Genomic DNA, 21,041 nt, shown 5'->3' with positions numbered 1-21,041 from the left:
CCTCTTTGACCTTAAGCTGCAGAGCAGAGGCCAAGACTGGCATGCACTCAGGGTTGTGGTAGTTCAGCTATGCCTGGACCGTTGGACTGCAGCCATAAAACACACCGGCACTGTCCAGTTTTGGTGCAGAGCTACATGTCTGCTAGCCTGCTGCAAAGCGTGTTTGACCACATCATCTGCTGAGGTGGAAAATACAAGCTACTGAAAGTCATTTTTGGTCCAGTTAGATATGTAATGTGTTGCATGTTCATGGTCTGCTGTGGTGACAAGATGCCATGCCATGGGTAAGGTTTCAATTCACAGGGCTGCCCGCTGGTGAGGCTGAGTATGCAGCAAGGGGGAGATTTCCAACAGGATTCAACTTGAATGGTCTTCTGGTTTAAACTGACATTCTCATTATTCTGATTTAAGAATTTATATTATCCTCTGGAGTGCTTTCTTTTCAAATGCCAACACTGTTGCCAGACAAATGAGTCAAAATAAACTCAGAAAAAGGTCTTGTCATATTCTGTGTACAATGAATAAAAGTGAAGACAGTTCATTTTGCAGCAGCATAACACATTGCCAAGACCTCAAGTGTAGCACTTTTATTTAGACAAAGGAAAATGTCTTTCAAATAAATGGTTGTTGTTTTTTTTTTTGCATTCAGATTCTGTTTTGGGAGTTAGTCATTTCTAAATAACCTGACAAAGCAACAATTTGATTGAATAAATGGACTCACACCAACTGAAGATGCATCCTCTGCACATGCGTAATGTTCATGTGTTCATGTTGAGTTAACTTTTGACTCCTGCCAAGTAGATGGAGTAGATGGAGAGGCAGAGGAAGAAGGGTAGCTTTCCATAGCTACAGAGAGTGTGAAAGTGAAGGGTCATGGTCTTTGGACATTAAATGTCACAGTCAGGAAGACAGAGATTTGATCCCTCGTTTGCTCCCTCTGTGTCTCTGTGTTTACTGAGAAGGTCAGTGAGGGACCCCTCTCTTTTTTCAGTGCACTACCTGGCTTTAATATCTGAGTATCTATATCCAGGCCTCTTAAAGGCAACAGGTAGAAACACAAGAAAGGCTTGATGACACTTGTGAACTTCTGCTGAAATAATGTAAATCTAAACATAATATTTCAGAGCTTCCATCCAATTAGCAGCAGAAGGTGGATGATAAGAGAGAAGCTTCTAGGCTATTTAACTCACATGAAGTTAAGTTGCTGAAGCCAGCTTGCATGTCTCTGCAGGCTGACGACCTTGACATTCAGATGGGGGCGGGGCGAGGAGCAGTGACCAATGAGGGGGCGTGGCTTTAAACACTATAAAAACACCGCTAACCTTTACTCTTCCCCACTCACACACGGAGTCGCAAGACAGACTGAGGTGTCTCACAAACGGTAAATACCTTCAACAATTGAATGCTTTTAGTCAGAGAGGGGCAGGAGCCTGCAGGGCCTCAGCAACAGGCTGCATGACTGAATAACTTAATTTAGATCACCTGGGGGACAATCTGCATGGGCTTGGTTGAACCCAATTTTAACACAAATGTGGTTATAAAATTCAAAGAAATTAATTTTACTTTATAGTCCTGGTTAAAATGTAATTCTTGCTACTGATGAGGCTGTAGAATTGTTTTTCAGTGCACATAAGCAGGCTCTACACTGGCAGAGGAAGTTCTGGTCTGCAGATTTACATTGAAGTTTACTTGGAATGTGGTCGCAGATAACTTATCAGTGGAATACTTCTGCATGTTCATTTGAACTCTTTGCTTATCACACAATTTTTAGAAACTGTCTGTCAAGTGGAAGCTAATATATGGCATCATAAATACTGGTTTATCAATATTTAACAAGCATTATTCCTTTTCTTCCTGCTTTCTGCTCTCATTTCTCCCTCCAGAGGACTAGAACATCCCAGGCAAAATGGTCAAAGTTGGTATCAATGGGTAAGAGCTAATTATCCACTCACTTAAATTAACCAAATCCCCTTAATTAGCACAATTAGATAAGCATCACACACTCAACTTCAACACTGACTCATTTGGCTAGTCTGTGTACGCTAATTCCACACCCCTCTCATCTGCGCATACAGGGAGCATTTAACAGTGACTTACTGTAATGGCTGCTTTCTTTCAATTTTCAAACGCACCATCTGTGCTTCTTAAAGTTTATTTGTTTGTTTGCACATTTAAAAAAATAATGTACACAAAGACATATACAAGCACATTTTTTACCTACATATACTTGGACATACATACATGTAAACAAAAGCTTCTTCAGGAGATGTAGGAAGCTAAAAGCTTATACGATGACTGCTCCTAAAAAATCAAGGCAAGATAAAGCATTACATTAAATAAAAATAAGGGATAGAAAGTCTACTAGAAAATAAAGGGGGGAAAGTTGTTTTTTTTTTTTTAAGTACAAAGATAATGATGGCCAATATGTCTCTGTACCTCAATGAAAATGTAACCACATTACTGGAACCTAACGGAAGACGAAGATGTTCAGAATGTCTTGTAGGCTATGACTGAATTATTTAGGAAACAATTCTAAAAAGTCTTAGTACCAGTGAGTGCTGAAATAATATCTTGTAAATTAACAAGTTTGTAGTTTGATGTGAACTAAATTAAAGTTAAGAGAAGCTAATAGTACATTAGGTTGAGTGTTTCGAAGCTGTGAGACACTTAAAAAGAAGCAGCTTACAGCCCTCAGTATGGAGGAATAACTCTTAAAACTCTCTATAAAAACTGACTCAGGTTGTCTTCTATATCACGAATGATTAAATGAGCCCAAAGTGTTGACTGTCTGCCTTGTGCTCTATAACTGCAGTCTGTGATTAATTAATAGCAACACCATACAACAGCTGAGGAAGGTAAACTGTTTTGTAATGGAGGACATGCACATACACTAACCTGTGGCCACTCAGTGAACTTTGCCCCTCAGAAGATAACTAGCCCATGTGGGCAGTGGCTTCGACATAGGGGTCATTCAACAGGGGATTGTTTTTCTGCTCTCTGAAGCAAGTAGAAGAGGACCCGCGTAACTTAAATGTTATTGAACACACATAATGTGACGTTAAAGTCCTCCTATCTGTTACATGGATCTATTCTTTATCTCTCCGGCCCTCTTCCTCCTCCCCCAGTGTCAGAGGACAGAGTGTATCTGTGCCAGGATTTTGGACCCACGGTTAAAAAGTAACTCTGCCTGCTGATCAAACAGTGCACCGCAGTTGCCAGGATTACCACATTAGAGGTTCATTTCGACTTTAGCCCCCAGAGAGGGGAGTGTGAGAGCTATGTAGTCATATGCTGTGCAACACACACCTCCTTCAGCTCCTCCTCCTGAACCCTGCCCTTTGGCTGTGGTTTCAGGTCTCCTGGAGAGTTATGTATCCCACACAAAGAAAAAAGCCACAACAGTAATGTAAAGCAGGTTGCGCTTAGGTTGAAGTGGATGTCAAAAACCAATTTTACATTTTCATGACTGACTTTCACGCTGATTATTTCCACTTCAGAAGCATCTGGTGCTTCATTTCACTGATTCTGAGGAATGTCTGATCATGTCATCCAGTGACTTTGTGGTATGGTGTGATACCACCATCTAGAGGCCAGGCTAAGAAACACTGTAAACTTTTCAGATTCGGCCGCATCGGTCGTCTGGTGACCCGCGCTGCTTTCACCTCCAAGAAGGTGGAGATTGTGGCCATCAATGACCCTTTCATCGACCTGGAGTACATGGTAAGTCAAGAAGACTGCTTGAAATATATAATAGGGTTTGAAATCAAGACCAGCCACATGCTTGGAAAGTTATTTTGATGTCTGTGGAAGATGAGAATCACTCAAGAATATAATTTAAAATGAGTAAAATATATTCACGTCACGAGTGCATTCATTTGGCAAATTTATCTCCAAATTAAATGTCGGCCTAATGAATGTGACATTCATTCAAGATTTGAAATTAATTTACATATAATCTCTTCTGCTTTTGTCAGCTGTCATAATTTAAAATTTCTCATCACTTCACATTACCTCTCTAGGTCTACATGTTCAAGTATGACTCCACCCACGGCCGCTTTAAGGGTGAGGTCAAGGTTGAGGGTGACAAGCTGGTCATCGATGGACATAAAATCACCGTTTTCCACGAGTGAGCACTAACCAGGCTTTTAATGTAGAAAACATTCAGTTGAATTACAATTTCACAAACGTGCACACTAGAAAAAGGAAGAACTGAGGAAGCATTTGTGACTTTTCTTTTGTCTTTTCTTTCAGGAGGGACCCTGCCAACATCAAATGGGGTGAGGCTGGTGCCCAGTATGTGGTTGAGTCCACTGGTGTGTTCACCACCATTGAGAAGGCCTCTGTAAGTACTCAGTCCTGAACCTAAGCTGTTGAGAAAATTATGCCAAAAAAAGGACGTGAATTAAACAAAAAATTTTAAAAACCTGTTGCAGGCTCACTTGAAGGGTGGTGCCAAGAGAGTCATCATCTCTGCACCCAGCGCTGACGCCCCCATGTTTGTCATGGGTGTCAACCATGAGAAATACGACAAATCCCTCCCAGTTGTCAGGTAAGAATCAGAAAGTATCTCTGCTGGGTCTTTTTTTTTTTTTAAGTGGGTTAAAATTGAAGTTCCCATTGCATTATTGCACATTTCACTCATTGTACATCTGCTTCATTGTACATCTTGGTTGAACTTGCCTTAAATAAAGACAGACTTTGCCTTTTTTAATTTATTTATTTTGACAGTCCTCAGTTAACTGATGCTGTCACTGCCTCTCCATAGCAATGCTTCCTGCACAACAAACTGCCTGGCCCCCCTGGCCAAGGTCATCCATGACAACTTTGGAATCATTGAGGGCCTGATGGTGAGGATGAAAACACTCCGCCTGGGATCAATCTGGCAAAAAGATGCTAAGCAGCCCCTAAAACCAGATTTACAAATAGCTCAAAATGCCAACATGACATTACAAAGTTAGGGGGGGTTAAGCCATATTTTAATCATCCTCCTTTCTCCTCTCTCCGTGTCCATCAGAGCACAGTTCATGCCATCACCGCCACCCAGAAGACTGTGGACGGTCCCTCAGGCAAGCTGTGGAGGGACGGCCGTGGTGCCAGCCAGAACATCATCCCCGCTTCCACTGGTGCTGCCAAAGCTGTCGGCAAGGTCATCCCTGAGCTCAACGGGTCAGTGCCAAAAACACATGACTTGTACTGCAGTATAGTATGAACCGGACTTGCACTTAATCTGGTGAATTTTTGTTTTTGTGACAAAACCTATTCTGTCCATATTCTACAGCAAGCTGACCGGCATGGCCTTCCGTGTCCCCACCCCCAATGTGTCAGTGGTTGACCTGACAGTGCGTCTGGAGAAACCCGTGAGTAACATCAAACCAGTGGCTTTCATAACAGTGGTGACCTAAAGGTTAGAGAAGCGAGCATGTTTCCATTGGAGGGTGACCGGCGAGTGGGTTTTCACTCCTGTCCCATCCAACTCACTCAAAATGAGTATTTTAGGATGGTATATTTAAAACAAAACAATTGATATACTTATGTGAAACCTTAAAGTATTTAGCATTTCTTTGCCCTCTTGTTTGAAATTCAAACAGGGCTTTCAAAACAATTTGATAAACCCCATTTAAACACCTCTGCATAACATCTGTCTGCTTCTTTTTAATTCTTTAGTTTTTGTAAGTTTTGACAAATTTGAGTGTAGCTTTTGGTCTTTTCATGAAATTTGTGGACTATAAACATTTTGACTAACACCAGATTTTTTTTTTCTCAACATTTTTGACATAATGGAAAAATAACTAGAATACAATCTCCTTCTCGACAGGCCAAATACGACGACATCAAGAAGGTTGTGAAGGCCGCAGCTGATGGACCCATGAAGGGCATTCTGGGATACACTGAGCACCAGGTATGTGTTGTCTCTTCTAACTGATCTTAACAGTTTTGTTGATCAGTGTTCTTGTTAATGTGACATCCTTTCTCTTTGCTTTCCTGCAGGTCGTCTCCACAGACTTTAACGGTGACTGTCACTCCTCCATCTTTGATGCTGGTGCTGGCATCGCCCTCAACGACCACTTTGTCAAGCTGGTCTCATGGTACGCCTTCAGCATGGATCACTTTCAGTTCCTCATCTGTTTCTAATGATGCATATTGATTCTGTTTTCTTGATTCTTAACTAGGTACGACAACGAGTTCGCATACAGCAACCGTGTCTGCGACCTGATGGCCCACATGGCTGCCAAGGAGTAAACGACCAGCCAGCCGATAATCATTGCACTATGCCACATCACCCACATTCTCCTGATACCAGAGTTATACATTTAACAATAAGACATTGTATTCTCTGACTCTGCCTGGTCCCATCAGATAGTCGACCCCTGTTAGATGCCTGAGGAAAAGTTCCACAGAGAGCAAACTAATTTAAATTAGTGACCAATTACTTTTTTGTATTTGTTAAATTCCCAGTTCTGTTCTTGTGAGATGGAGTGAAGGTGTGAGAGTCAGTCTGTAGTACTGAAGTACTGCAGTCGTCACTGGTGGAATAAAGTCCTGTTTGTGAGATTAATTCATTCTTTTCTCTTTTGTCACTGCACAGAACAAACCTATATAAAAACTTCTCCAGTGGGATTAATGTTTATTGGCAGATGAATTCTTATGTGTCAGTAACTCTAGCAAACCCTCACAAGTGGTGTCTATCCATATTTGGCTTCCTCCTGAGGGACTACATGGACAGCTCTTAATTGCCTTGATTCTCAATTAGGTAGGATTGTGGAGAATAATTTCTGTGGGTTTGGCCGCTCAAATTGATTCTTGCACCACCACATTGCTTTTATAACAGTCACATGACCTGTTCTTTAGCCCCTTTTAGGCTGATCATCTGGGAGAATACTGTAGCATAGCTAACAACTTGATGAAAGCCCACTATAATGGTTCAATATGAGGCTTTCATGCCAACTGGTGACTTATGTAGTGGCAATTCCTTCGGAATAAAGAAACACTCAAGGCAATCACTTGTCTTTCTGTAGGTTTACTTCAAGCGTCTGCAGACGGACTCACAACAGCAAAAACATACATCAGTATAATCTGCTCTGAATGAGTCCAGAGGAAAAAGAGCATCAGTTATTTATCCAGTCTTCAGGGTCAGACTCCTCAACCCAGGGAGAAGAGTGTCCCTGAAGTCTGGACATAACAGTCAATAGGATAATTTGTAGTTCCATGTCATCATTATCAGTGTACTGTTCTCATCTCGTAGTCCAAACAATCATACACAAATCAAGTATTGACGCCAAACAATTATAATATCTGTATGTTATTATATCAGAGAGTCTGTTTGTTCTTGCCATTGCAATTCCTCCCTTTTTAGCATAAAATCATCTTAAAAACAAATGCTAATCAAAATAATTAAGAACAAACGTTAAGTAGGAGAGGAAAAATCAAACAACCAGACAAGTGGGGAAAACCTCAAGCGTCAGAGGAAGAAAAACCCCACATATACTTATCATTAGCTTATCCAGCACACTTCAATTCAATAGCCTGTCATTAGCAATCATTATCATTAAAACTGGACACAAATAAGAATGAACTAAAAAATGTAATGGGACTAGACCACAAAACTAAGTTATAATCCAATAAGCATGCGTGAATCAGCAAAACAACAGAACTATTATTAATATTATAACTTTAACCATTAGGTAAATAGCTCTAGCAGTAATATATGAGCATACATGAGCATTTTATTCTAAACTCACATCATACTTCAAAATCCAGTGTGGTTACATGCAATTTTATTCTCCTCAAATCATCTCACTGTCAAACGGTGGAATCCATTCAACAGAGCTGGATGTTTCTATTGGCATATTCAGATACTGACCCATAGATGATTTAATTGCTGTAGCAATCATTGATCTGAAGCAGGGAATTACACAGCAGGTCAAAAGGAGGAAGAGCACAATAACTAGGAGCACGGGTGCCAACATTTTCATCAACACATTCTTCCATCCTCCCATAGTCAGCTATGACCACATATCCCATCCTCCCACACTCTGGGAGTCTAGGCTTTTCTCCTCATGCAGTAGGTCGTTCAGATGGGAAACAACATGAGTCATATTGTCTGTGATGTCTGGAACATAGGTGCAGCAATCAGTCCCAATAATATGACAAACTCCTCCTTGACTAGCCAGCATCAAGTCCAAAGCCATTCTGTTCTGCAGGGCCACATTTTTGACCCCCTGCATGGTAGGAGTGAGAGTGGAAAACCCTACCTCTACCAGTGCCGTCAAGTTCTCAAGATCTATGGCAGGTGATCTATCTTGTGTGCATTATTCACAGTCTCCCACCAGGGGAGGATGCCACTGATTCCTTTCTCCCCTGGTGACACTCTCGTAGTGCATCGCCGTGCTCTGTGTGGTAATAGTGAGCATAGTGGGTGTGAAAATGAGTGATGGTGGGTAGAATGTTCACAGATGTTATCAGCTTAGCAAGGTAGCAGGTGCCACACCACCCCGGTCTGAGGGATTGATAAACATGCTGTCCACATACCCACACGTGCTCTCTTAGAGATCCAAATCCATCCTCCGTAGGCATCAGTACGATGGGATTGTCGCTCCCTGGGCGGTGTAAGCTGGTGGCGTCAGTCAGATTCAGCTGAGCGATGTATGGCTGAGGTCCTCTGCATTCGCTTCGACCTCCCTTGTTCCACCCGGTGCCGCATGTTGTAGTGACCATCTGTTTGCATGCTGAAGTCCCCAGGAAGTGGTCTCTAGACGTGTAGCACTGTCTGGTGAATCCAACCGTACCGGCCTGGGACGTTGGATTGGTAGTCATGATGGGCCGATGAATTCCTTGCTGGGTTATTTGGCTCATGTTCCAAAACCTGGCTGTGGAGCCGTCGTAGTTGGTGATGCTGATGTTACATAGCTTGAGTGCAGCTCCCATGTCTCTCACTGTTCTGTTCTGCAGAGTAACCCCCCGGGTGAATGCCACCATGACTCCCAGGGTCTCAGAGACATTTAATGGCGTGGGTTTCACTGGGATGGAGTCCCCCACCCCATGGGGGAGCTGCACACAGGCGTAGCAACTCTGGGTAGTCACTTTTCTGGCATTAGTCAGTATAGTTGCATACCATGCGTTGTCTTCCAGCTGAGCTGGGATGTCGGGGAAGATGGGTGGCACCTCCCTTTTGACCCCTCCTTCTTCTGTGGTTAGTTGTGATTTGAATGTTTCCATTAGTGAGACTGATGACAGGACAATGATGACAGCGAGCAGCACCCCGTCTCCGTGGCCTCTCAGTCCGTCACCCCTCCATCGCCATCTTTCTCTGGTCTCAAGTGTCATCTTATCAGTTGTGTCACCTCTGCCTACCCCCTAATCAGTGTGCCCGTGATGTTGGTTCGGGAGGGTAGTGGTTCTAGGTGGTCCCAGTGGAATCTCTGTGCTCAGAGAAACTCCCCCACGGGACCGCCACTCCCCTCCAATACCCCCTGAATGCACAAGGGGAGGAGGGTTCGGTTCACTCACTGATCTCGATCTCACTTGTCTGGTGTTTGGCTGCTGGCCCCGGCTCGGGTACTCGTTTGCAGTGGGTGGCGTGGATCCACGTAGCTCTCTCTGCCACCTTTACAGCTGTTTCAGTGGTGAGCAAGATCTGGTAGGGACCATTCCACCTGCGAGCCCGCCAGTTCTTCCGTCTGAAATCCTTCACCACGATCCAATCACCAGGCTCCAAGTCATGCAGTTTCCTCTCTGCAGCCTTTTGAATGGCTTCCTTCACCTGTTTGTGAATATCAGTTATCAAGTTTGTGCAATAGCGTAGCATCTCATCCTCACATTGGCTGGTGTCAGGAAGTTGTCTTTTCACTGGCCCAATACCAGTGTTCAATGGCCTGCCAAATAGGATTTCAAAAGGGCTGAGACCCCCCTTCTTATCCTGGACCTCATGTACATCGAAACAATGGGAAGTGCTTTTGTCCAGGGCAGCCCTGTCTCATCACAACACTTAGCAAGCTTGTTTTTCAGAGAACTGTTCTCCCTCTCCATGGCTCCTCCGCTGGCAGGGTGATAAGCACAATGATGTTTTAAATCAATACCAAGATACTCCCCTACACTCTTCAATGCTGCGCTCATGAAAGGTGTACCGTTATCGCTGGAAATCTTATCTGGAATATCCCAGCATGGGACGATATCTCGCATAAGACTCCTTGCTACTGCTGCTGAATCCTGTTTAGCCTCTACCCATTTAGAGAACATGTCAACAATGACCAAACAATATTTCTTTCCCTCACTGGGTGTCAGCTCAATGAAATCCATCTCCATTTTTGGCAAAATAAAATTTTTGAGAGAAGTTATTAAATCCCTTTGCGAACCAGCATCTGTTCCGCTCCAGCACCATGCTCCTCTTTGAACCATGGTCTCACCCATGGGTCAACACAACAAAATAATGGAACAGATACTTCGGTAAGCATGGTCTGTCACTTGGTCCATACCACACTTTGTCTGTGACAGTGCAGCCTGCCTTTTGCCACACTGCTTTTTCCTCTGCCGTTGCTCTTGTCTGCAGTCCCTGCAGATCAGCTGTAGGTGTCAGAGGTTCATTAGTTAATGCAACACATCGAGTGGTCGGTGTTTGTTTGGCAGCAGCTTTTGCTGCCTTATCCGCTCTGGCATTCCCCTGTGAGATAGGATCAAGGTTGTTAGTGTGTGCTTCACATTTACAAATGGCAATCTGCTTAGGCAACAGCACAGCATCCAAGAGTTCAGCAACCAGTGTGTGATGTGCAATGGGTTTGCCTGTGGATGTAAGGAAGTTTCTGTTTGCCCAGAGTTTTCCAAAATCATGCGCCACTCCCCATGCATATCTGCTATCTGTGAAAATATTCACAGTTTGGTCATTAGCACATTTACATGCTTCCGTTAATGCAACTAACTCTGCTGCCTGTGCTGAGTAATTTGATGGGAGTGGTTTAGCCAGAATTGTTTCATGCAATGTTGTTACTGCAAACCCTGCGAGATTTTTACCAGTTGCTGGATCTCGTGATGCTGAACCGTCAACAAACAGCTCCAGCTCTGGATTGATCAATGGTGTTTCCTGCAGATCTGGTCTGGGGGAGCAAGTCTCTGTTATCACTGCCACACAATCGTGAGGTTCGCCGTCTGCCGCTGTAGGGAGGAGAGTTGCTGGGTTAAGCACTGTACATCTCTTAACAGTGATATTAGGCATTTCAAGCAATATTGTGTTGTATCTTAACCACCTGGCTGTTGAGAGATGTGATGTTTTCTGTTCAAGCAATATCATTGAGACAGCATGTGGAACCAACAATGTCAGATCAGCGTAACCCACAATGTCACGTGAGGCTATAACAGCTTTCTCTGCAGCCGCCACAGCCTTCAGACAATTTGGCAGCCCAGCTGCTACCGGGTCAAGCTTGCTGGAAAAATAGCCTACTGGTCTTAGTCTCCCCCCATGTTCTTGTAATAGCACCGAAGTCATGAACCCACCCCTCTCGTCAACAGTCTGTGTGAAAGGTCTGTTACTGTCAGGGAGACCAAGCGTTGGAGGTGTCTGGAGGGCCAGCTTTAAGTCCACAAAAGCCTTCTCCGCTTCTGGTGTCCAGTGGACTTTGTCTTTCGCTGTCAGACCTCTCCCATGTACAATATCTGCAAGGGGGCCTTCAATCTGTGCATAATTTGCAACCCATTGTCTACAGTACGACATCATCCCTAAGACGGCCATAACTTGTTTCTTTGTTTCTGGCTTTGGGATGAGCTGAATTGCCTGGGTTCTTTTGGGTGATAGGGACTTCCCCTCACCTGAGATCACATGACCCAAGAATATAACCTTTTCAGACACAAATTGCAGCTTGGACAAGCTAGCCTTGTGGCCATTTTCTGCGAGGTGATTGAGCAAAGCTAGTGTGTCTTTTACACAAGCTTCTCTTGTTTTTGAGCAGATCATAAGGTCATCTACATACTGTAGCAGCGCACTTCCTTCTGTCAATTTCAACATTTCCAAATTGTTTTTTAACGCATCGTTAAAGATTCCAGGACTCTCCAAATACCCTTGGACGAGTCTGGTGAATGTAAAACTCTAACCTTCAAAAGAGAATGCAAACCAATACTGGCTGTCAGGATCCACTGGGATGCTAAAAAAAGCATTAGCCAGGTCAACAACTGAAAACCACTTACTCCCAGATGGCCCCTGTGAGAGTATTGTGTATGGGTTGGGAACATTGGGTGCTCTTGCATGTACTGCTGCATTTACCGCCTGCAAGTCCTGCACGAATCTCCAATGTTGTGGCTCTCCGGCGTCCCGGAGTTTTCGTACGGGGAAAATAGGTGTTCGGACTAGAGAATTTGTGCATGGAATAATCACTCCTGCTTTTAAAAGAGAATCAAACACCGGTTTAATACCGTCAACAGCTTCCTTCTTCAAAGGATATTGGTTCTGACACAGCCTGTATGAAGATTTTGGTGTGATTACTACAGGCTCAGCATCTTTGATTAATCCTACATCATACTTGTGTTGTGCCCACAAGCATGATGGTACCTGATTTAACTCAGGAATTTCTGAGACGTCTTTCACAAAAATGTTTTTGTCATGACTTATTTCATCATCTGATGTTACCAAACTGGCCATTAAAAACTCTGAATCTGGAATGAGCTCAATGCTTCTTACCCCTGTTGCTATAGCTGAAAATCTTTTCCGGAATACCTGAAGTTGGTTGTGAAAATCCACCCCTGAGTCTGATGTCTTTACCCAGCCAGCAGCTTCCTCACAACGCCTGGTCCAAGGGCCCAAGCATTCCCATGTATCCTGCTTTGCTTTGACCAGGGGGACATGAGGATATGTGTTAGGGACCTGAAACAAAGCTTCACACATTGGATCATTGAAAGCTACTGAGACAGTGCATATTTTATCATTCCAGTACAACCAGGTCAGCTTTAGTGTGTTTCTCTCTTTGTCTTGCCTGAACCATGTGTCCTCAAAATGTTTATCAACCCCAAGATGTACATGTGATGTGCAGTGTAACTCTTGTGGCGACTTGATGTCTATTCGTGTGTAGTTGTCTGGAAAGAGAGCTCTGACCTCAGTGATCAGAGTGTTATTTACAGAGCCAGCAGCTGTGTGAGGCAGTTTCCACTGATAAGAGTACATCAGCTCCCTGCTACTGTGTTTCACATATTGCGATGCAGTGTCAGAAATTCTGGCTACAATGATGCCTTCGGGAGTGGAAATCAGAATAATTCCTAATCTTATCATCATATCTCTTCCGATAATGTTGATCGGGCATCGTTTAGATAACAAGAATGAATGTTTAAAGTGTTTCTCAATTTCTTCACTGCATGGCAATGGTGTGGTATACCTTTCCACCAGGGGCGTTCCTGAAACTCCCACTGTCCTCACAAATCTGCCCCTCATCTTTGGAAGGACTGCAAATTCTGACTCCCTGATGACAGAATCAGTCGCACCAGAATCCACAAGAAAAACAATATCTTTTCCAGCAACATTGATTGTGTGTTCAGGCATGCGTTTGTATGCATCATGTGTATATTCAGTGTATATCTCTGCTGGGGCTTTGTCCTCAGTGGCTTGTGTGTGCTCAAGGTAAGAGATAGCCTCACTTATCAATGTCTGTGTGTGTGTCGGTGTCTCATGCAGGAAGTTGTCTGTGTCTTGTGTGTTCACATGCTCTTTCGTGTCAGTGTGGGTGCTCTTACTTAACTGATGTGAAGAATGCTCTGTCGTCTTCAGTTCAGTGTTCAAGCCAGCTCCTTCCCGACCTGGCGTCGACACCCCATCTAGTCAGTCAGCCTGCTCGTGATTCTTGGGGCAATCTTTTGCCCAATGTCCCATTTTGCCACATTTGAAACAAGCGTCATTCCTTCCTCGTCCTCTTCCTCTTCCTCCACGTCCCCGTCGGCCTTGCTCTCGGCCTCTGTTCTTATTCTCATACGCCCTCAGCTGCGCCATCTGTAATCTGTCCGTCAGCTGCGTACTTTTCTTCCTTTGCTCATCTTTGAGGAATTTTTCTGCATGGATAGCGTGTCTCTCTATGGTCTCCAGGTTACCATACTCCCAGGTCACGCAGTCGCGTTTCACCATGGCCGCAATCTCAGGGTGGATGCCATTGATGAAACGGTCACGTAGGTGTACTTCCCAGGGGGTGATTATATTATTACCCCCCACAGCGTCAGGCTTTTTCAGTCCACTGTGTGTATTATGGATCTCTGTGAGCCTGGCCAAATACTCTACTACCGTCTCACCATCCTTTTGTTTGCAGGCTGTTATTTTTCCCAAATCCATTCTCAGGGGAAAAAGAGTCTTTATCTTGTCACAGAGGTCAGTGACAGCCTGCTTATACGGTATGTTATCAGCATGGTCCCACTCTGTCTGTTTCAACCTTATATCCGCTGTAGGAAAGCCCCCCGCCACTCTCGGCCAGGTTGTGCCCATCTGAGTTCCTAACAGTCTCTGTAGCTCGATGGTGGTGGGTCTGAACTGTTGGCAGAAGGCCAGTAACTGTGTGGCGAATGCCTCCCCCCCATCCCGAACAGAGGGGAGAAATTGTGCGGCTTCTTTCAGGTCAGCATATGTCCATGGTCGGAAAATCAGTTGTGAGGTCCCATCTCCTGCTGCCACCTCCATCATCGGTGCAATCACTTTTAAGGAGGTGCCGGAGTTTGATCTGGGCCGGAATTCTTTGTTGCTTCGAGTGTGATGAGGGCTGGACGGGCGATTGGGGGTGTTTGGTTAAATGATTGTGGCAAATTTCGTGAATTGATACGTTAGAATATATGGATATAAAGCAAATACTTATTCTGTCAGATTAAGACACAAAAAATTTTATACTTTTACCATACCTCCAATAAAACCCCTCCAAGAGGCTCCTGATATAAATGATAGAATGCCGGTCATGCAGTTTTCAGAGTAAAGCCATTTTCAGTCAGTCCTGGCCACAGACATATGAACTGATATAGTGTCAGTTTACAGTAGTAAACTGACAGGGGAAAGGATGAACCTGTTCCTCCTTTTTAATGAAGCCCAGATAGAAATCCTCATAGGTAATTGAGGACTACTTCCTGCTCCAAAAGCTTTCACTTTGAAGCATGCATCTTTATTTATAAATCTCAGTATTTTTTGACACCTCTACCCTTGCTTTAATCTTTAAAAGAAGTCACAGTTCCATAACACCTTATTAGTTGACAATGTGTACTACATGTGTGAAGGCTCATATGTATGTATTCAAACTTATTCTGTCTTTGTACCTTTGTGCACATTGACAACAATGAGTATCATAATTGAAGTGGTGTATAATAGCAACAGATGTGTGGATTTTCTCTTTGTTCAGTGGATAAAAAAGAAAGGCGGGACAGAGGTTAAAGACCCTCAAATACCCTTCACTCTCTTCGTTTCTGTCTTCCACACACACAATGTTTCTTGGTTTGCATGCCTCTCACTGATCATTTCTAAAACAGATTGTCAACAGTTAGTTCACAGCATTACACACACACTAGTTCACAGAGGGATGGTTCAGATTAGGATTATATGAAAATACAATAGAAGATCTTTGCTCTAGAGACCAGAGGCAGGGACTGACAAACAGACAAGAGGAAGGTGAGTAGTGATGCATGTTTTAGTGTGTTGTGTTTTCCTGCAGGAAAAAGGCTTTTGGAGAAAAGTCATTCCAGTTTCGAGGGACTTCGATTTTCTCAGGAAACCTCTGTTCTGTTCTATTATCTTCCCTGTTGTCTTGATGTCATTCATCTTTTTATCTTTGAGTACCTTGTTAACCCCCTTGTCACTGATGAGACTCAGCTCACCATTTATTTATTTTAAGATACATGATACTTAAAATAACTTGCTTTTTATATAGACACCCTTCTCATTCATACTGGTGTGACAACATTTTGCCTGGGATAGTCCTGAAACACTGTATGTTCAAAGACATGTCAGCTTTTCCCAATAAAGCTGCACATTATACAACAGTGAAGTTCTGTCAGCCAGTAGTGGAAGAACTATGAAGTTACATGATCTGTTTGATCTGCATTAATTTACGTTCATCTCCAATGTAATTGTCAACTACTGATATCATTTCTATAATTGATAATGCTTTATCAGAAGAAACACTTCTCAAAGAAGCTAATTGATATTGAACTCAGAGGAGAGAGAAAGGAGTGATACGTGTTTGTTTTTTTAAAGTTTACATGCACAACAGGGCCAGTGAGCAGTGTTAGAAAAATATCATTTGTGATATGAATGCTTTGACACTTAAAGCTCTTGTACGAACGCATGAAGGGGGCGGGATACGGTGATGCACATCACATGATTAAGTCCCCTCTCACCACAGAGTCTCTTGAACATCTCTTAAGCTGGATGTTTAAAAGAAGCTTCTGCTCTACTGTTATTTCTGCACATGAAGAGAAGAGATTAAAATTGGGCAAAATTTTCAGCTGAAACCATGCAGAGATACAGTAAAATGCCTGTGCTGCCTGACATTTCCCTCCTCATGAGAAAATGCTGCTAATTCCATTTATAGTGACATACTGTCCTGGTATTTTTTATTCTTTTCTCTTTTTGTGTGGCTCTTTGAAGCTTCACAGCACGGTTTAAGACACTTTCAGGAGACACCTTTAAGTCCATGGTTGCAAACTCGTGTTTTGAAGGCAGCGACATTCAAACACACTGAAATGCATTTTAAATTCTGGTCAGGATCCCAAGTTTCCAAATATATCATGCCACAGATCATGCCAGATAAAGTGACAGACAAAGTTTTGACAGTGAGTGAGTCTTTTTGTTATTATTAATTATTATAAAATAATTTGTCTCTTTGAATTACAATAAATGTAATATACTGTAGCTCCAATGAAGTGGTGCAACAAGCACACACAGAATATATAAAATAGTATACCTCATATAGAGTGGAAAATTAATTATTTATATTTACTTATGATCTTAAAAGTTGCATACTGTAAAAGACAAATATTTCAAAATTGTATCAAAATACAACAATGTGTTGTGAGAACAAACCAAGAACTCAAAGTTGTGTGAGTGCAAGAGTGCTGTCTGACTGACTTATTATCTACTCATGATAGGTATAAGAAAACTTTTCTTTTTGTTCAGTCAACGCAAAAGATTAAATCAGATGTCTCATTAAAAGCAGTTCAGACTGTCTGAATACAAAACATTTCCATTGAGCTGAACAGCGGGGAGGCCTTTTAATCTTAAACTGTGGTGAAAATGACATTCTTCAACCCCTGCTGTAAGAAAGAAGCTCAGACCTCCAGAGCTCATTACCATCAACCTGGCTGTCTGTGATTTTGGCTTCAGCCTCTTGGGAGCGCCATTTTTCATCATTTCCAGGTACAGAATACTTTGTTATCAACCAATAAGAAGCAAGGCGTGAATTCAGGGTGATGACACTAAGTATAATACTAACAGCATCTAGACCAGCAGCCCTTTGTCAGAGACAGAAGATGATGATCCATTAAGCAGGGGGACTAAAGCCCTTCTTTCTCCCTCTGTCAGCCTGTCTCATGCCTGGGTGTTTGGAGAGACAGGGTGCCTTTGGTACGGCGTTCAGGGCTTTGTGTTTGGCATCGGCTCTCTGCTTACCACCTCTCTCGTCTCTCTGGACTGTTGCCTGAAGATCTGCTGCCAAAGATATGGCAAGTCTGACATCTTCTTCTAACACACATCTAAAATGTGCAATCCACACGGGCACTTCCAAATCCATCTGACTCTTCTCGTACAAATTGGTGCATTTCTCACACAAACACAAACCTTACTTACACAACATACTTATTCTAGTCAGTACAAGACCCTCCTTTTCTTGTACAAATGTACTGACTTAAAGAGTTATTGATTTAAAAGCCATTCAGTGATTGATTAGGTAACACTAAAGGCCAATTAAACTGATGTTTCAATAAAATCGTAAAGTGGAATGTCAAGACTTCCCACAAGGTTGAGTGCACATTACGCTTACACATGAACACGCTGCTTGAATGGTAACATTAAGTTCATTAAGTTGTTTGCATGCTTCTTGCCTCTCTAGGCCAATGGATTGAGAGGCGCCATGTGTCTCTGTCCATAGCACTGATGTGGGTTTACACATTGTTCTGGGCCTTACTGCCTGCTTTTGGCTTTGGAAGTTATGGACCAGAACCTTATGGGACCAGCTGCACCATCAACTGGTAATCTCTGATTTAATTTACAGTTCTGCTTGATGCCCTATTGTTTACATACACAAAAATCTGCAGACATCTTTTTTGTCTGTGCATTCTCTGATTTGTATTCTTCACACATTTGCAGACAAACATGTATGCGATAACCAGTCTGCCTGTATCACTGTTTCAAGGTGGAGAATGAGGTCGTCTCTAAATGACAGAATCTATATTTTCCTCATCCTGATATTATGCTTTGGATTTCCTACACTCACCATCGTCACTTCATATTTGGCCATCCTGCTGACGGTGAGGGCAACTGCTGCTTCATGACACAAAATGGAGGATCTGTGTCTGTATTCTGTACTTATTTTGTTTTAATGTATTAGTCACTTGTTTAAAGCCACTATGTGTAGAATATGAACATTGCAACTGTGGCACCCCCTAGTGATAGTACTGAAAAAGTCACTGGCAGACAGCAATGCATACCACTACCTCCTCAGGGACCAAGGCGATTAACAAATGGGTGAGAAAATGCCCAGATGCTCAGGGGCCCCAGAGGCCCTATATTCATTGTGTGTCAGTTAGTTTGTGGTAACTGTATGAATTGCAAATTTCTTTAAGAATATGCAACCCTATAGCAAACAACATAAAGCCTCTTGGAGTTTGTTAATGAAGTTATTTTTTTCAGGAGCAAGTTGTTTGACAAATTTAAATTGGGTACATATAATAAAAATATTGGGGAACACCCCATCTCCCTAGTGTAACTAGACAAGTCAACATATGAGTTTAGTGCAATAGAGCTTGCATATAAAGTAAGCACAAGCTGCTCAGTCTGGCCCAGTCCAAGTCTGAGTGCCTTGGATTCACAGATTTTTGTTCCATCAATAGACAAACATTAGAGACACAGTGGCCAGCTGGTCGTGTCAAATCACAGCCACCCAGAATAACTGCTCACATGGCAAATTAAGTTGCATACTGGCAGGGGAACTGGGAATTCCTGGACTGGTGAGCCAGGACTGGGTGCTCTCTTCCACTCACCAGTGTCGAGATGACAAGGATGGGCAGCAAACAAACTTAACAAAAGCAACAAAAACTTATGCCATCAGAATAATTTAAAAGATGCTATAACTGCAGTTAAAACTATATGTGGGAGCTTTATAAGTTGTCCTTGTTGAAATAAAGTAAAGTGCTTGTGAATTGTGGTATAATTGCAAATAGCAGCATTAACTGTTGCTTCAGTTTTTAGGTCTACAGATCTAATCGCACTCTGGCATCTATACTGTCCTCCTCTGTCAGTCACACTAGAAAAGACCTGAGACTTGCAAAGGTAAAACCTACTGAAGGTAATTTTCAGATTCCTTTATACACATAACATAATATTTCAGATGGCTGCTGTGACGTGCACCGCCTTCCTCCTGGCCTGGATGCCCTATGCCACAGTGTCTCTGATCTCTGTACTCATTCCCAGAGATGACCAAGAGGCAGAAGGCCCTTTACAGACTATGGTGGAGGAGTCCACTGACATGGCACCAAGCTCTCCAAAGATCCTGGACATCCCCTCGTTGCTGAACTGGACCGTTACAGAATATTACAGACAAATCTACTACAATCCTGAGTGGGGTGACAACGTGAGTTCAGCCTGCATCACCGACCTGAGTGACGCCGTGTTCAGGTCCGCCCTGGACAAAGAAGCTGCGCCAATGACCAGAAGCCCCCAGCCGTTCTACTCTCTTCCACCTGTAGTCACCTTGATCCCTGTTATGTTTGCCAAGTCCCACTGCTTGATCAACCCGTTAATCTACCAGATCTTGAACAGGGAGTTCAGGGATGATGTTTGCGTGATGATGCTTGGCCAAAAGATGGCAGAGAGGAAGCGAGTGCAGGGGAGGAAGGAGAGCTTATGTGAAAGTACGGAACATGAGTAAACTTAACCTACTTCCACTGTTTCTTAGATGGTTTGTCTTTAACAGGAAAAATAGCACAAGTTTAGGTTTAGAAAACACAACAGGGCCATGTTTTGAGTCTCTTTTTCTTCTCTTTAAGGGAGCACCAGCCTGTCCCAGAGCTGGAGGAGGAAAAGGAGCAACCTTGTCCTTGGCAGATAATATCTCAGTGGGGGCTGATGCTTTGGACTTTGCCTCCTTGGACACACAGATCTGAAAGGGTCCAGATCCAGCGCTCTCACTGTCAGATAGATAGTCAAAATGTGTGCTGTGAAAGACATTTTATCCTTAGTCTAATCAGCCAAAATAAGTGAAATCAACCTGTGTGGGTTTTCAATGGGTGTAGGCTACAGGGCCTTTAAGTAGGCTACTTCTAGTGCAGGTCCAGCATTCTGAACTGCAATAAAACTAATTATTTGTGACTTCTACTCAAACAAAACAACTGGCTTTCTTTAGTCGTTGTCTTGTCATTTATATAAAAATGTTTAAATGCTAATTGCCTGGTGGTTGTCGTTGCCAGGTTATCCTGCTGGGGTTAATGGTGCCCAATTAACCCCGGAGTCCTCCACTCTGAACTTCCTATTACTATCCTACTATGTTTGAATACGGACTAGCCCCAAGTTAGCTGCGTGGTAATTTGACTAAACACAAAGTACTTTAAGAATATGCAGCATACAGTACATGCACAGTGATGGATGTCTTAAAGGAATAGTTCGACATTTTGGGAGCTTTTTATCTTTCTGGCGGAGAGTTAGATGAGCAGTTGCCAGGCAACCAGTGGGGACTCCAGGGAGTCACTGCTCCCAGTGGAGAAATAATCCAGTGTTACGTAGCATAACATCAGCATAAAACAGCAAGTTGTCACTTGCACATTTAGGTTTGTGTACGGACTAAACAAACGAGATGTTAATTAGAGAGCTTTAGAGGTGCTGGTAGGTGGATTTAATT

The 21,041-nt window shown here is 43.0% G+C and overlaps 2 protein-coding genes across 2 annotated transcripts; both read left to right on the top strand.

Moving 5' to 3' along the window:
- Window positions 1-1,270: 1,270 nt before the first annotated feature.
- On the top strand, window positions 1,271-6,556 carry gapdh (glyceraldehyde-3-phosphate dehydrogenase). The gene is made up of 12 exons (XM_044209071.1): window positions 1,271-1,381; window positions 1,884-1,929; window positions 3,621-3,720; window positions 4,020-4,126; window positions 4,252-4,342; window positions 4,434-4,549; window positions 4,766-4,847; window positions 5,015-5,166; window positions 5,279-5,357; window positions 5,816-5,899; window positions 5,989-6,086; window positions 6,171-6,556. Exons 2-12 carry the CDS (start codon window positions 1,907-1,909, stop codon window positions 6,238-6,240), a joined length of 1,002 nt encoding a protein of 333 aa, XP_044065006.1. The 5' UTR covers window positions 1,271-1,381; window positions 1,884-1,906; the 3' UTR covers window positions 6,241-6,556.
- An 8,335-nt stretch (window positions 6,557-14,891) lies between these two features.
- On the top strand, window positions 14,892-20,998 carry opn9 (opsin 9). Its single transcript, XM_044207308.1, has 7 exons — window positions 14,892-14,914; window positions 17,252-17,347; window positions 17,513-17,652; window positions 18,039-18,177; window positions 18,342-18,456; window positions 19,536-20,058; window positions 20,194-20,998. Exons 1-7 carry the CDS (start codon window positions 14,892-14,894, stop codon window positions 20,253-20,255), a joined length of 1,098 nt encoding a protein of 365 aa, XP_044063243.1. The 3' UTR covers window positions 20,256-20,998.
- Window positions 20,999-21,041: the final 43 nt, after the last annotated feature.

This window comes from Siniperca chuatsi, linkage group LG9, assembly GCF_020085105.1.
Source record: "Siniperca chuatsi isolate FFG_IHB_CAS linkage group LG9, ASM2008510v1, whole genome shotgun sequence".
In the NCBI taxonomy this organism is placed as follows: domain Eukaryota; kingdom Metazoa; phylum Chordata; class Actinopteri; order Centrarchiformes; family Sinipercidae; genus Siniperca; species Siniperca chuatsi.
Note: the sequence above shows the minus strand (reverse complement) of the source record. Positions and strands in the feature narration are given on the sequence as shown.

Coding starts and splice junctions, on each gene's coding strand:
- gapdh (XM_044209071.1), top strand. CDS start 1,907: ATGGTCAAAGTTGGTATCAATGG. Junction 1,930..3,620: donor GTCAAAGTTGGTATCAATGG/GTAAGAGCTAAT, acceptor TAAACTTTTCAG/ATTCGGCCGCATCGGTCGTC. Junction 5,900..5,988: donor TGGGATACACTGAGCACCAG/GTATGTGTTGTC, acceptor GCTTTCCTGCAG/GTCGTCTCCACAGACTTTAA.
- opn9 (XM_044207308.1), top strand. CDS start 14,892: ATGCCGGTCATGCAGTTTTCAGA. Junction 18,178..18,341: donor ACCAGCTGCACCATCAACTG/GTAATCTCTGAT, acceptor CACTGTTTCAAG/GTGGAGAATGAGGTCGTCTC. Junction 18,457..19,535: donor ATTTGGCCATCCTGCTGACG/GTGAGGGCAACT, acceptor ATAATATTTCAG/ATGGCTGCTGTGACGTGCAC.